Below are 13,979 nucleotides of genomic sequence, written 5' to 3'. Positions count from 1 at the left end.
GCCCACACTCACATACATGCGCACACGCGCACACACACACACACACACACACACACACACACACACACACACACACACACACACACACACACACACATACACATGCAAGCACGCACGCACGCACGCACAATGGCCTAACTGACACTACAACACACATCCATATGTCACAGGAGCACTCCAAATGAATCCAATACTCATCCCAAATATGTGGGATGAGCTAAGTGTTCACCAAAGCTCAGTATTCATTCAACATAGAAGTCACTCCAGGTCAACAGCTTATGTGATCTTATTCAGTAACATGAGACATTGAAAAATGTCAAATAACGAAATTAGGTCACAAACCTTTCCATAGATACATTCTGATTAGCTGTGTGGACAACAGGCTACATCATCATACACAATACAAATGATATACACTTGTTCTTTCTCTAGGTCAGATTATACAGTATTATTCTTTCTTTGCCAGGCCAGCAAAAAAAAAAAAGAAAGTAAAGAAAATCGACTCTTTCATAACCTGCTGTATTCGCTGATGGTGACTGTAGTCATAGTGTGTTTCTGGGCTGAATCAAAACTAAAGTTTTTTGTCCTGTATTTTGACAGGCCATCACTGCAGGCCACATCAATGATTACACAGGCAGGCTATCAGGAAATTGTCCATCTCCTGTTGGCCAATCCGGGCCTGTTCGTACAACAGAGTATAAATTAGGCACTTACTCTGCTTGCTGGTTTTAAATAGAACTTTCATCCTTAATTCCATTCTCCTGCAGTAACGCAATCCACAGACAAGAGCAACAAGGGGACAGAACGAGAGAGAGAGAGAGAGAGAGAGAAAGATACACACTCACTCTCTCTCACAAAGGTTGTCTGGTCTGGGGGTGGCTGTATTTGCTTTTTTTTTTACTTTTTACCCTGTTTTACATTACAGTACACTGCTGACACTGTGTCATTGGTCATTCAACCATTATTATAGTATAGTAGTTATTACTCTCTTAATCCACCGTTTGTCAGCCTTCTGATTGGTCCCTGAGACTCCCTGACTGGCCAACCAGAAAAAATCATTCACTTTTTGCTATCGGGGGTGGAGTTGTGCAGTGGGAGAATGTTGCTTCAGCTCTTCCACCATGGTGCGCACTGTGGAGCACGGCGAGCGTGCAGTACGGCCCCGCGAGGTGATAGCGATTTCGCTCAATATAATGAATACGCTTCAACAGACTAGTTCACATGGACCTTATCAATGTAACTAAGAGTTTCGATTGGGTGCATATATTTTAAATGGGCAGAATTACGAAAGCCAGCCTATTTTGTAGTAGAACTATAGGCTGGCTGTCATCTTCCTACCCAAGATGCACTGCGCTTTCTCTTTCTATTTCTCTCCTCTGCCTGATCCAGAGGATTAAACTAATTAAAACATATATTTTCGGGGGAAAACTACTGTTTTGCTATGTAACTACTGTACTTTTTCTTCCCTTTTCATTAATATCACGTAGATGTGTTTTTTTTTTGTACTTTATATAGCTGTAATGAGGCTATGAAAACTCTTTTTCCCCCATCCACTTCCACTATAAAAGAATCTGCCATGGTGATTCTGTCCCACTGGGATTAAACAAATTAAAACATATATTTTCGGGGGAAACCCCCTGTTTTGCAATGTAACTACTGTACCTTTGTCTTCCCTTTTTAGTAATATCACCTAGATGTTTTTCCTTTGGTACTTTAAATAGCAATAATGAGGCAATGAAAATACCCCCTCCCCCCATTTACTGCCACTATAAAAACAATCTGCCCAGGGTAATTTGTACTATTTAGTAACAGAGCAGAATGGGGCGGGATTTGACAAACAGTGAATTGTCTTGCTGATACCCATAGATGTATCTACTTAATTTTTCTGTCTGTATCAGCCTTGTGTTCTGGATCTGGCATCTAAATTTCCCCTGCCGGATCAATATAAGTCCATCTATCTAGTCTATAAAAGCAAACAACTACTATGAGACTACTGTACAAGATCTACACACAAGCCTAATCAACTGTCCCAAAGCTGAATCTAACAAGATGCATGGACACTCACCCCTTAATATTACGTCACTATGACCTGCGAGTATGTGTTGATTAATTGCCAGCCAGCTGAGCCACTCAGTGTTATGAAAGATTATTCTGAAGCACCTATTTTTGTGCAGTACCCTTTCAATGCTCGTTATTCTGAAGAACATTGTGTTAAAAACAAAATTTGTCATGATAGCAGATATACAGTATCAGTTTTAACAAATCCTTCCATTCACTTCGCCGCCTTGTAAACCTCTTCGGCTTCCCTTTCTTTCACTTTGTGATCCAACCATCATTATCGTTCTTGTTAAAGCAATAAGCCCCAAGAGGCTGCAGTGACAGTTATTTTAGAACAGCTAAGGGCTGTTATTAGGCATGATGCAGAGCAGCCCTGTCCATCTCTTTCCACCACTCATCCAGTTTAGTAAACCAAAATTCACATCACATTGCCTCAGTAATACTGATGCAGTGCGGTCACAAGTATGATTATGGAATATATTCAGCTTCAATTGCAGCTCAGTCAATCATAATCAAGGACTGGATTGGAACCTATCAGTTTTATAAGCATAATTGCAGGCTCACCTCTGCAGCCTCTCCAGCTGTAGTCTGTGTTCAGCAGCTCTGTACTGGCTGTGACTCAGCATCTCTTCTTTCTCCTTGGCCTCTCTGTCTCTCTGCTCCTCCAGCTTTGCTACATGGATACGTAGCTGGCTCATCTCCTCTTCTCTGGAAATAAAGGTAATATTTCGGGATTACACAAACTGCACAGCCCCTGTGCTGCTGGCACCTGGTGTCCCTGCTTCACTGTGTCTGCACTACGGATATGGATGTACAATGAGCATTTCCAGGGTGACCTGTTTCCACACTGCTATCCTGCCTGTGAGGTGTGAAGTACTTCTATGCACAAAGACAGTGTGAAAGAAACTGACCGGGGAAATTAGATTAAAAAAGACTGAAAATACAACCAACTAAAAGAGGGCACTCAGTGGAGCGTGTATCTCTCCACCAGGCTGGGTTGTCTAGTCGGGGCTTTTGTCATGATTTGTCGTGACAGAAGTGAAAGTGTTTTGGAGGTGCCCCCTTAGGGCTGTCACGATATGACATTTTACATGACGATTAATTGTCACTCAAATAATTGGCGATTAACGATTTAATTGTGTTTTTTTTTTATAATTACATTTCTGTTTGGCTTTTAGGATTTGAAGTTGCATATGGCAGATATGACACATAACCTAAAAACACAAATACATTACTGACATATTTGACAACTTACTAACATTGATAGTGGAAATAGCCGATCTAGATCTGCTATTTCCACTGTTTCTGACATTTTTCAACATTCACGATTATGACGATTATGACAAAATAATTGCGATAATGTCAAATAATCACGATTAGACGATTATGTAATAATTATGACAGCCCTATGCCCCCTCCTGGTGCCAGTGGGCGCCCCGGGAAACTGGTCGTTCTGGCAGCATTTGCAGTGGCTCAGGAGGTAGAGCAGTGGCTCAGGAGGTAGAGCAGTGGCTTGGGAATTGGTTTCGACTAGAGCCCACGCTCCACCTGGCTTAGTGTTGAAGTGTCCTTGAGCAAGGCACTGAACCCCTAACTATCCTGAGGCCTGGTTGTGCCTCCAATGTGTGAATTTGAATATAACGGACGTTGTAAAGTGCTTTGGAGAAATACATTTAATGGCACCACCTGGAACTCTCTGCAGTCTGCGCCCTGGCAGCCATGGCATCATATCTCTCTAGCTCTTTGTCTCGCTCCTCCAGCACGACCAAGTTGAACCGGAAATCCTCCTTTAGCTGCTGGAAGCGGTTCCTGATACACACACACACACCCACACCCACACCACACACACACACACACACACACACACACACACACACACACACACACACACACACACACACAGCATTATGACATTATTACACAATCATGACTTTGCTCCATAGCCCACCAAGTTTGTTTCCAACGCTGGAACAAACCTGGGCGGTTGGTGTCAGAATCAAGTTAGGAAATAGAACTCAATCACAGTAGTTAGAGCAATAATAAATACAACTAGAAAGATACAATTGGAAATTGCAAGAGTGTTTGCTGTTGACTCTAATGGAGAGCCAATTAGAGAGGGGGAAAAGGTCAAAAGGATGACATCACGATATCAAGGTATTGTGATGTCTGATTGGGTGAAGGGTTACATCAGATATAGTCTATGTTTAGTCTGGTCGCCCTGCAGGGTAACTGCACTAATAACAATAACACATTCATGAATCATGATTCAGGCAAAATGACACCTGAGAGAGTAGAGTTCTTCTTGAGCTTCTTTCAGGGAACCCTCCAGCTGCTGAGCCCTGAGCGACTGCAGTTCCTTCCATTCTCTCTCCTTATTGGCCAGCTGAGTGACCAGATCGTCTGGGACACTGGCCACTGCCGACTGCATGAGGACACCGGGATGTGTCTATCTGGAGAGACAGTCACATCATGTCTTCCTTTAATGACAGAAAAGTAAGGTCTGCACTCTGCACACTGGATCATGCTCCAAAGCTTAAAGGTTTTCATCAGAAAGATGGTCTGATGACGAGCCGGGAGGCTCGAAACGTCACGACACGTCCAATGGTTAAAGGAACCTAAATAAATATTTAAGATTTGAGTTTGAAGCATGATGATCCAGTTGTGCGGACCTTGCTTTTCTTTATAGATTCTGACCTCAGCCTGGCACTAGCCGAAATTTGCATTTTTTTTATATATAATATGTTGAATCTAGCAAGCTGTGGTAACCCTGGTCTTTAGTGAGTGGATGTGCGTGCTTTATTATTCTTTTCTGTGCCTTTAATGACACGCCTGCCATAAAGGCAAAACATTCATGTTAGCCAGCTATTTTATCTGAATTGTTTTATTAAATGAATAGTCAGTTATTATGTTGGCAGGAGTTTTTATCTAACTGTGATGGTATGGTACGAACACAACACTCAGAGATACAAATTCTGACTGTATGTTCATGTATTTATTGATTTACAATGAATGATAAGAGCAGCCAGGCCAGGCAGTAAAGCCCTAACATCCTTTAAGATCGCCCTGAAAAAACACTTACAGGCGGCAGCCGCTCGTAACTGGTAAACCTAGCCCAGCTTTTTCTATTGCAAATATCTACTGTATATATATTTTTCTGACAATATCTACAGCATATCCTACTGTGTTCTATCCGTCTGTCATTCAATGTTATATAAAGGTTTCCTGTGTAAATAAGCCGAAAAGCTTACTAGGATCTCCTTTTAGTTGACTTTGTACCAGTGAACTGTACTGTCATGAAACTGTACCTTTTCCTATGCAAACTTCTTCAATCAATCAGAACGGGGACGCTTCAGCAGCTCTTGTGTGCTGACTAAATGCAAAAAAGCTAGCCTCTAAGTCTTTCAACGTTATCAATACATATTACAATTAGTTGCCAATACATTCTCGTACCAGATAAATAACTTCTTAATGACTTAATCAGATGAACGTTAGTTAATAATGTTTACGAACGTATTTCCCCCGCTCTGTTCCGTGTTGTTATGGTCGACGGTTCCCATGGAAATTGTGCGTCTGTGAAAACTATCCGTCGCCGCCGATTGTGTTGCAAAAAGAAACGTTCCGCTAACCAACAGGTCCGCATTCAGAATGAATGACCAATCTGAAGCCGTCTTGTAACAGAAATTGGTAATACTCCAAATAGGATAAATCGCTCCAAAGCAGGTCACATTTCCCGTTTCTTCAGAACGGTATTATTAACAGGCTCAACATTGTTCTCCTTCCGCCATTCTCATTGTTTTCCCCTGGCGTCATTCTAATCATCTTAACAGTTTTGTGTCTCCTGGTACCACGTAGGGCACTGGGCACGGATACACACGCAACCTGGCCGCATAGAGTTATGGGTTATGGCTGGCAGTGGCAATAGCAGCTATGGCTGGCAGTTGGCCCGGCCGCCTAGTTTATGCGTCAAGCAGGATTAATGCACTTATTTATGCTTTAGTCACTTTGGTGGTAAAGTAAAGCAAAATAACTAAAATAAATAACAAACACCGTCGATAGGCCAAATCTATTATTCACTGTTCTATCTATTATGGGTGCGTTCGGAAATACAGCACTGAGCGCACTGGCCAATCTACTGCATAGTAGGCCTACTGTTCTATTCAATGTTATATGAGATACTTTAATGGTTTCCTGTGGAAATAAGCTTAGTCTTTTCTAGGATCTCCTTTAAGTAGACCTTGTACCAGTGAACTGTACCGTCATGAAACTGTACCCTTTTCTATGCAAACTTCTAATAAAGTCAACAAACTAATAGTCTACGTCGTGAGTGCGCCCGGGGTGCGTATTTCCAAACGCACCCTAAATTACCCGCAATTTCCCCATCGCTCAAGTCTGCTCTGTTGCTCACTCTGGTCACGTAGGCTCAGGCTGCTGTTGCCTGTTTCCTCACTGCAACACATGTATGAGATCAGACTCCAAATTGACCATTAGGTCAGGTTGAAGTGAGAGAGAGGAGGGAGACAGGGGAGAGACAGACAGACAGACAGACAGACAGACAGACAGACAGACAGACAGACAGACAGACAGACAGACACACACACACAGAGAGACAGACACAGAGAGACAGATGGAGAGACAGAGCGAGAGAGCGCAAAAGTCTAAGACAAGCGGAGGTACAGACATACAGAGGATGTCATTGCGCGTGTGTGCCATGGGTGTGTTCTAGAGAGGCTGGCTCGGCGCGTCATCTGGACCCAGTAGGTGACTCAGACCCTCCCCAACCAATAGCTTTGATAGACGGGACATCTCTCTATTCCCTAGAATGCAGGACCACTGACACTGAGGAGTGAGGACGTTTCTTCTGAGAGCATCTGAGACACTGCCCAATGACCATCCAGTCAGGTAGGCAACTGTACCATATATATTTTTTAATTTTAATACAAACGGCACGTTTAATACATTTTAACGCCGTTGTCACATTTTCCTCGTTAAAGATTGTGTCAGATTTCTGACTTAAGCCTAATTATAGGCTATGTCACTGTCAAGTGTCAACAAGTGTCGCTCGTCGTAAAAAGCCAGATTTTCAATTGTGTAGTCGAATCTTGTTTAGCCTATCACATCGCTTAATTGGCACTAATATTTTATATAAAAAATAAATGTCCTCATGTTATTTGAGACCGGCATACGAGGAAGTAGCCTATACATAATTTATGTTTAACAGGTGGCATGATCATAACTCAATATGATCTGCACGACACAAGTTAATTGTGGACAGAATAGCCCCTATAGGCTATAGCTTGTGAGAACAGAACACAATATAGGCCTACACTGTTATACAGTCTTATATTTTGCTTTTTATTACACAACTGGTCGGTGTATGTTATTTCCAGGATAAAATAGCCCTATGGTAGCATGGGGTTCATGTTGACGTCACTCTGACGACACTGTGTGCTGCTGCTTTCTGTGTGCTGCTGCTTTCGCTTTCCGTAAGCTCTGAATCACTTGCATGATAATTACGTATGACCATGGGGTATTCTGTGCCATCGGCGGGCTACCGATGCTGCCATAGATGCCCATAGAGACAGTCTGTGTAACGGCACGTTCCTTGGCTCACGTAGTCAACTAGACTACGCGAGACTCCGGGCATCATCTCCCCGTCCCGTGAGTCACCTGTGATGCTGCTGGTGTTCGCACGTAGCGACCTCTTTCCTCTCGGTACAATGAAGAGGCTGCAACCTAAGCTACTCTGCACCGCTCTGCACCCTGTGGCCTACGTGCGTTTTGGCTGCATCCGTTTTTTTTCCTGTCTTTTTCTGTCGCTCTGTGTTACTCATGCTTCAGCACGCTTAACATACAGTGTTGGCTGTTGGGTAGCCTAGTAGTAGAGCTATAACGGACTATTATGTAACCAGATTACGAAAACGAAATACCTTAATAAACCCAGATTGTTTTGTATAATTAGATTATAATAGTAAAGGAATCTAGCTGATTATTATACTTATTATTAGTATTATTACATCTATGGCACTTTTCAACCACCCCAACAATCAGGGCTCAGGCTCAGCAACAGGACATGGTGTCCCTCCCCATTCACACCTCAGCTTCTGACCACCCACCCACCCACCCCTCCCCATGCCGCCCTAGATAGATCAATGGTTCTCAAACTTTTTCATGCCCCAAATTAAAACGTAAATTATTTGGCTGTGGACCCCATCTGAAAAGATTTTGTGGCGGGGAAGTTTATTTTTCAAGATCTTTTGAAAACACCAGATCTACACATCAATCACGACACTATTATGTGAGCTTGTAGATGATCAGCTATTTTCAAATAGTCAATGTTGTTTTAAAGTGGTTAATCTATTAAGCTATAATATGAACTACTTGTCTTGGGACACCCCCTGATCCCACTTTCAGAACCATTGCTGTAGTGTAGAATCTATTCTATTGTGTCTGTGTAGCCTAGTCTAGTGCAGCGCTATAGGCCTATATGGGCCGAGGTGAAATACAAATGTGACAGTAGGCTGCAGTGGTGGTGGCAATACAATGGTGTAGGTGTAGGCCTAATATGGATACAGGAAGAGTGGGCACTTGATATGAACATGTGCATACCGTACATCATTATCAGACCTAAATTTACACTTCAAGTTCCCATTTCTTTTTACATTTAGGAAAAAAATAGCCAATTTAAGATTGAGGTGAGGTGCCCACTGTTCTTTGGTGTCCATTGCACTCGTCCTGTCACCGGTGTAATTAGTAAATGGCCAGGTTTAATATCCACATCAATGGAGACTGAGAGTGATACTTGTTAGGCCTATATGTCTTCCTCATCCCAATTCATCCAATTCATTCAAGGAGGCATGAGAACTTGTGTTCTCATGCCAATAAGAGAAGTTTACACATTGCTAAAGCAATAGAGTCAGTGTGCAAATGGAGAATGATACGTGTGTGTGTGTGTGTGTGTGTGTGTGTGTGTGTGCGTGCGTGCGTGCGTGCGTGCGTGCGTGCGTGCGTGCGTGCGTGCGTGCGTGCGCGTATGTGCATGTCAGCCCGATGACGGTTGTGGAATGTAAAGGGTCTTATTTTAGATTTTAGGAAGGCTGGTGATAGTAGGTCTCCTGTCAGAATGCTGCAAGGGGTTCACAGGTTAAGGCACAGGAGGCTTTTAAGGCACATGCGACACTTGATAAGATCAAAGTGTACTCCGAGATGTGCGCACACACAACCACCACCTCACTACAGGTTTACTGGTACAAGGGGCTACCCGGCCCCTTATCAGGAATATCAGGAAACCTTTAAAAGAGAGAGAGAGGATTGTAAACAATGCAATTTGGAATGTGAAAAGATATAGCCTACTGTACATGCCAGGGTACTGTAGAGAGGGTACACAAAAGACAGAGAGAATTAAAGCAGAGACAAATACAGCACATTAAATAACTATTTGTCTACTTTGAGAAACGGCACATCATGTCTGTGTCCGCGTACGCTTTTTTACGGTCTATGGGTTTGCCGCTCTGACATCATGCTCTGACATCACTGTGAAGTCAGGGGAACCAAATCCCTTTTACGCCCATATATAGAGATCCCTGTGATGCCAGGGAAACCAAATCCCTTTTATGCCCATAAATGGAGATCCCTGATGTCATCAATATTAAGCCCATATCTGGGAATATCTATGGGTACCAGGGGTCTCCATATATGGGTAACTGGTCCGATATAGGGTGAGGTCGCTTTTCGCCCTTAGGTGTCTTACTGGTACTGTGTGTGTGTGTGTGTGTGTGTGTGTGTGTGTGTGTGTGTGTGTGTGTGTGTGTGTGTGTGTGTCGGTGTGTGTGTGTGTGTGTGTGTGTGTGTGTGTGTGTGTGTCGGTGTGTCTCGGTGTGTGTGTGTGTGTGTGTGTGTGTGTGCGCGCACAGAGCTACATTATGTCAGAGTAGTCACACCTGGAAGGTGCTACCCAACTGTTCAACAGTCAAATGGGATTTAATTGTCTCCACCAGCCGAAGGCATGGGGGAGAGTATGTTTTCCCCTCCGTCCGTGCGTCCGTCTGTGCGTCCGTCCGTGCGTCCGTCCGTCCGTCCGTCCGTCCGTCCGTGCGTCCGTCCGTCCGTGCGTCCGTGCGTCCTCGCAGTTTGTGAGCACCTAATCTCAGTCGCCGTTGGCCCGGTCGCTGCCAAAGTGAGCACACACATTCCCTGGATGCCAATCTAGAACCTCTGCCCTACATTTTTCAAATGGGCCTTTTCTAGCGCCACCTAGTGGCAGATGTTTGCAAAACACATTTCTGTGCACTATTCTTACAGATTTTGTCCAAAAATCCTACAAATCGGTAGGCAGTATCTCGACAGTCATGTGATCGACACGGATCTGTCCGATTTTGCATATTCCATCCTGATTGGCTAAGATTGGCTTCCAAAGTTTGTAGGATTGAGCCGTTTTGAACAAAATGCCTCAAATCACAAACGCAAAGTGCAATTATCATGAAATCGCGCACACACGTTCCCACTAGGCCGAGGAAGAAATGCCACTTAATTTTTAAATCAGCCTCATGGTGGCGCTATAACAGGCTGATTTGTGGTTTTACCTATAACTCCACCGATCAGTTTCAAACTTTGTAAGCGCACTCCCTAGAGGCAAAGGATAAACCTTTGCCCTGCATTTTTCACATCAGCCTTTTATAGCGCCACCTTTGGGCCGACTTATATAAAACACATTTTTGGATATTACTCCTTGAGATTTTATCCAAAAATCACACAAAAAATCACTTGATCACATGACTCTATAGTCATGTGATCAAGTCCGATCCGTCTGATATTTCATATTCCATCCTGATTGGCTAATATTAGCTTCCAAAGTTTGCAGGATTGCTCCGTTTTTGAACAAAATACCTCAAATCATCAACGCAGCTTGCGATTACCGTGAAATTTGCCACACATATTCCCACTAGGTCAAGGAACAAATGCTACCTTTTTCACATTGGCCTGTTATAGCGCCACCAGCAGGTAGACTTTAGCAAAACACATTTTTGGAACACAATGCTTCAAATCATGCATTGATTTGAAGCCATGAAAGATCTAAGGTGAAGAACATATGCCACCCTTTTTACATTGGCCTATTATACAGTAGCACCACCAGGACGCACGGTCTGTTGGAGACCTGTGCTCGTTTTTAATATTTTTCATTAATTATCTCATGTTTGAGACTAGATATTATCTGGGTTTCCACTGGCACAGGATCATAGTTGTAATACATTAATAGATTATATTGTATTATAATCACTGTTAGGGTTCATTGGTTCTTACCGATAGCTGGAGAACAGAACTCCTGCACAGGTGATTTGCATTTGTATGCAGGACAGTTGGCCACTCATCTACATGATATTGTTAGGCAAGAAGCAGCTGACCGCTGTTGAATAGACATCTGCTGTGAACTGTTATTTTTCACAACCCTTGTCCTTGAGACATTGAGACATCTGTATTTTGGTGTGAATTTTATTTAGCCACACACCCCAGAAGGGCAGGAAGAGCAAAAGGTACATATTGCTCAACCAACAACTTTCACACCATCTAGATTTAGACAAGATATTTAGACCATCGTTTTGTTCTATCAAAACTCTTTTAATTGACCATCGATTTTGCCCTGTGCTTTCATGATGTTTTGATCTATTACTGTATTGTGAATGCGTAATGAGTTGTATTTGTACTATCAAATACGAGTAGAAGAGGGTCAACATGTCAGTCAGTGGTAAATCACTGGTAGGCAGTTAGGTGAAGAGTAGGGTCTCATTAAGGACAATGATATAAGTCTCTTCAACCCTGTAATAGGATATAGTGCATGTCCTGCAAAGTATTTCATCAGGGCCTCAGCCTCCGTTTGTTTGTGCAATGCTCCACTGCCTAGTTCACTGTGGCATCAACGTCCAACGTGAGACTTGTTAGAGGAAATAAATGTGATTAGATTAGTTTAATATTTTATAGTCACATTTGTGTAATGTCAAGTCAAGACATGTAAGTAATACAATTGAACTGTATTGGGATAGCTTTTAAACCTTGGCCAGCGATGTTGTCTTTGAAGATGATATAACTCATTGAGGCAAATCATTGAGGTCAGAATCACTTTTGTCTCATTGTCTCCAACCAGCCGAAGGCATGGGGGAGAGTATGTTTTCCCCTCCGTCTGTCCGTGTGTCCGTCCGTCCGTGCGTGCGTCCGTCCGTCCGTGCGTCCTCGCAGTTTGTGAGCACCTAATCTCAGTCGCCGTTGGCCCGGTCGCTGCCAAAGTGAGCACACACATTCCCTGGATGCCAATCTAGAACCTCTGCCCTAAATTTTTCAAATGGGCCTTTTCTAGCGCCACCTAGTGGCCGATGTTCGCAAAACACATTTCTGTGCACTACTCTTACAGATTTTGTCCAAAAATCCTACAAATCGGTAGGCAGTATCTCGACAGTCATGTGATCGACACGGATCTATCCGAATTTGCATATTCCATCCTGATTGGCTAAAATTGGCTTCCAAAGTTTGTAGGATTGAGCCGTTTTGAACAAAATGCCTCAAATCACAAACGCAAAGTGCAATTATCATGAAATCGCACACACACATTCCCACTAGGCCGAGGAAGAAATGCCACTTATTTTTTTTTAAATCAGCCTCATGGTGGCGCTATAACAGGCCGATTTGTGGTTTTACCTATAACTCCACCGATCAGTTTCAAACTTTGTAAGCGCACTCCCTAGAGGCTAAGGATAAACCTTTGCCCTGCATTTTTCATATCAGCCTTTTATAGCGCCACCTTTGGGCCGACTTATGTAAAACGCATTTTTGGATATTACTCCTTGAGATTTTATCCAAAAATCACGCAAATCGGTACACAGTATCTCTATAGTCATGTGATCAAGTACGATCCGTCTGATATTTCATATTCCATCCTGATTGGCTAATATTAGCTTCCAAAGTTTGCAGGATTGCTCCGTTTTTGAACAAAATGCCTCAAATCATCAACCATGCTTGCGATTACCGTGAAATTTGCCACACATATTCCCACTAGGTCAAGGAACAAATGCTACCTTTTTCACATTGGCTTGTTATAGCGCCACCAGCAGGTAGACTTTAGCAAAACATATTTTTGGAACAATGCTTCAAATCATGCATGCAGCGTCCGATTGCCATGAAAGATCTAAGGTGAAGAACACATGCCACCCTTTTTACATTGGCCTATAATACAGTAGCACCACCAGGACGCACGGCATGGTGGAGACCTGTGCTCGGAAGAGCACTGCTTCTAGTTTGAGCATGTGGCCTGATGATGGTGAATTTTGCATATATGACTAGGGTTCAGGAGATTCACTTGTTTCACAATTTGAATTTGTTCTTCTGGGGAGTTTGTGTGTGCAGAGCACATTTCCTAGCAATCCTGACATTACTTTTCCAGACTGATTGATTGGTACATTTTGTATTGGTCGGAGACACAGCCAGACAGACAGGGGTAGTAATGAGAGATAATGAAATGGCAGGTCATCAGTATTTGACAGTTGATAAGTGTGTTCAGGTCTAACAACACACTTCCCATGCTCATGTCTTCCTGCAACAATTATGTGCGTTTGAACTTCCCCAAGTTGATGATCATAGTAGATTAGATTGCTCAACACAAATTACAATGACGTCTCCCTTTTGCTAACATCCTACAGGAAATATTGTTGAGCTGCGCTGTAGGATAAAGATTTATGATCGGTGCATATGTTGCGCATATGTTGTGTGACTGACCATGGCTGTCTGAAAGAGTCCCTTTCAGACGCTATACATGCATCCAACCAGCTGCAGGAACCATGCAAATGCGTTTCACACCCTGCTGACAAGTCATATCCTGTCTATATAGTACAATACATGCACTTGTACAACTGCACACATGCACACAAACAGGTGCTTCT

At 43.1% G+C, this 13,979-nt stretch overlaps 1 protein-coding gene across 1 annotated transcript in view; it reads right to left on the bottom strand.

The window, feature by feature from the left end:
* Nucleotides 1-4,486, bottom strand: part of ccdc57 (coiled-coil domain containing 57) — a gene marked incomplete at its 5' end in the record, with an annotated part of 38,332 nt that extends 33,846 nt beyond the window's left edge. Inside the window, 3 exons of the mRNA XM_080747388.1 lie at nt 2,623-2,766; nt 3,745-3,867; nt 4,341-4,486. Coding sequence (XP_080603514.1) covers nt 2,623-2,766; nt 3,745-3,867; nt 4,341-4,486 — 413 coding nt within the window. The remainder of the gene's footprint in view (nt 1-2,622; nt 2,767-3,744; nt 3,868-4,340) is intronic.
* Nucleotides 4,487-13,979: the final 9,493 nt, after the last annotated feature.

Source organism: Nannobrachium achirus (genome assembly GCF_963921795.1).
Source record: "Nannobrachium achirus genome assembly, chromosome: 18".
In the NCBI taxonomy this organism is placed as follows: Eukaryota; Metazoa; Chordata; class Actinopteri; order Myctophiformes; family Myctophidae; genus Nannobrachium; species Nannobrachium achirus.
The sequence above is the reverse complement of the archived record's forward strand: the minus strand, read 5'-3'. Positions and strand labels throughout refer to the sequence as shown.